This window comes from Pteropus vampyrus, unplaced genomic scaffold, assembly GCF_000151845.1.
Source record: "Pteropus vampyrus isolate Shadow unplaced genomic scaffold, Pvam_2.0 Scaffold618, whole genome shotgun sequence".
In the NCBI taxonomy this organism is placed as follows: domain Eukaryota; kingdom Metazoa; phylum Chordata; class Mammalia; order Chiroptera; family Pteropodidae; genus Pteropus; species Pteropus vampyrus.
In genome coordinates, this window is record NW_011889399.1 from 73520 (window position 1) to 75472 (window position 1953).

Here is a 1953-nt window from a genome sequence, read left to right on the forward strand (position 1 = left end):
GTCCCCCGAGCAAGGTTCTTTGTGTGGTGTCAGCAGGTGCTTCCTTCCAGGGCTCTCCCAGGGGATAAAGCCAACCTTCGTCCTCCTCAGTCTGACTATGAGCTGAGCTTCAGCACCTGGGCTCAGGGAGGGGCTGGGCGGTATCTGGATGGACACACATTTGCATGCACAGCCCCACCTCTGGCGGAGGGTGGAGAAGAAAAGGAGGCCTGGGGCAACCCAGCCCCACTGTGGGCTCAGGGGCTCCATGCACCATGGCCTGGACCCCCGTCCTCCTCGTGCTCCTCTCTCAGTGCACAGGTGGGTACAGGCCTCGGGGACAGTGGGCATCCCCCACCATCACTGCCCCTTTGCTCAAAATCCTGAGAAATATTCTCTGGTCTCTTGTGCGAGTGATCATGTTTGTCTGTGTTTGCAGGTTCCCTCTCCCAGCCTGTGCCGACTCAGCCGCCCTCCCTCTTTGCATCTCCTGGAGCAACAGCCAGACTCACCTGCACCCTGAGCAGTGATCTCAGTGTTAGTGGTAAAGACATATACTGGTTCCAGCAGAAGCCAGGAAGCCCTCCCCGGTATCTCCTGTACTACAACTCAGACTCCGATAAGCACCAGGGCTCCGGGGTCCCCAGCCGCTTCTCTGGAGCCAAAGACACCTCGGCCAACGCAGGGCTTCTGCTCATCTCGGGGCTCCAGGCTGAGGATGAGGCCGACTATTACTGTAATATATGGGACGGCAACTCTAAGTCTTACACAGTGATCCCGTCCCAAAAGGAAGTGAGACAAAAACCATGGGCTTAATGTACCCTCTGCTCCTGAGTATTTCCTTTCTGTGTGTGCAGAGCTGAACACAAGGCCTAGGAAATGTGTCTGGCATGTGAGAGGGATGTGAATCTTTGGGGGGCCAGAAGGCAAATCACTGTGAACCACCTCTAAGACAGCCCCCAAGGCCCTACCTCCTAGTGTCTGTGCCCTTGTGTGATCCCCTCCCTTGAGTGCGGGCTGTCCTGAGTGAAGGGGTCATGAGTTTGAGGAGTTTAGGATGATCAAGGAAAAGGGCAAAAAGTACTATCATGAGATGGCAGTAACGCAGAGAGGGCGAGTGCCTCACAGCTGTAAACCTTCGACAGCACTGGCGCAGGGCCAACATCTGGAAGAGAAGGGCAAAGAACTCGAGGGTAGGATGGGAATCGGTGAAGGACATATGTGTCTCCCAGATGCCTTTTAGCGGCACAGCCATGATTCTCTAGGTCAGACTGCTCTAAGGGGCAGCAGCAGTGTGGGGTCTATCAGAGCCTAAGGATTTTCTCATCTATGGCTAGATGTTGAGTGGTTTCATGAGGTATGAAAAACAGGCAGGCTCCAAATAGCTAAACATATGTTTATTTGGTCTATATTTAAAGCAATTGGATGTGTAAAAATTTGATTTTGGTGTAGACGGGCTTAAGCTAATGACTGTAGCCTGCTGTGAGAAAGTAAACAATACAGGGGCCAAGAAACAGAGACATCTTTATCCCATTGATATAACTGGGTTCTAACAAGTAGGACACAGAAGAGATGGGATATCACCTCTGATACTAGGTTATAAAAAGATAGTGGCCTGTGTTGCTTGCTCTCTCTTGCTTTCTCTTAGAGAAGCCTGCCAATCAATAGTCATGTGATAAAGCAGATCCCACTGCTCCAGCCAAGCCATTGATGTATGTGGTCCCTTACTGACAACTCAGCTACAACTAAACACTAGGCACTTTAAAAAGCTCTCAGTGCTTTTTGGTTCTACTCCGAGTGCTCAGCCTAGAGCATCCTCACGCCATAGACATCATTTATTATTTTAGGTATAAGCTAATATGAATATCTTTTTAATCCTTCCTTTCTTCCCTCCCTTCCTTCTTCCCTTCCTTTCTCCCCCTTTCCACCTTCCTTCCTTTTTATTTTGCCCTTGCTTCTGTAGGTTATAAATCT

At 50.4% G+C, this 1953-nt stretch overlaps 1 gene segment (V, D, J or C); it reads left to right on the plus strand.

Moving 5' to 3' along the window:
* Positions 1–241: 241 nt before the first annotated feature.
* On the plus strand, positions 242–795 carry LOC105308720. The segment is given in 2 exon segments: positions 242–300; positions 419–795. Coding segments are annotated over 2 exon segments (423 nt in total).
* The last annotated feature ends 1158 nt before the right edge of the window (positions 796–1953 follow it).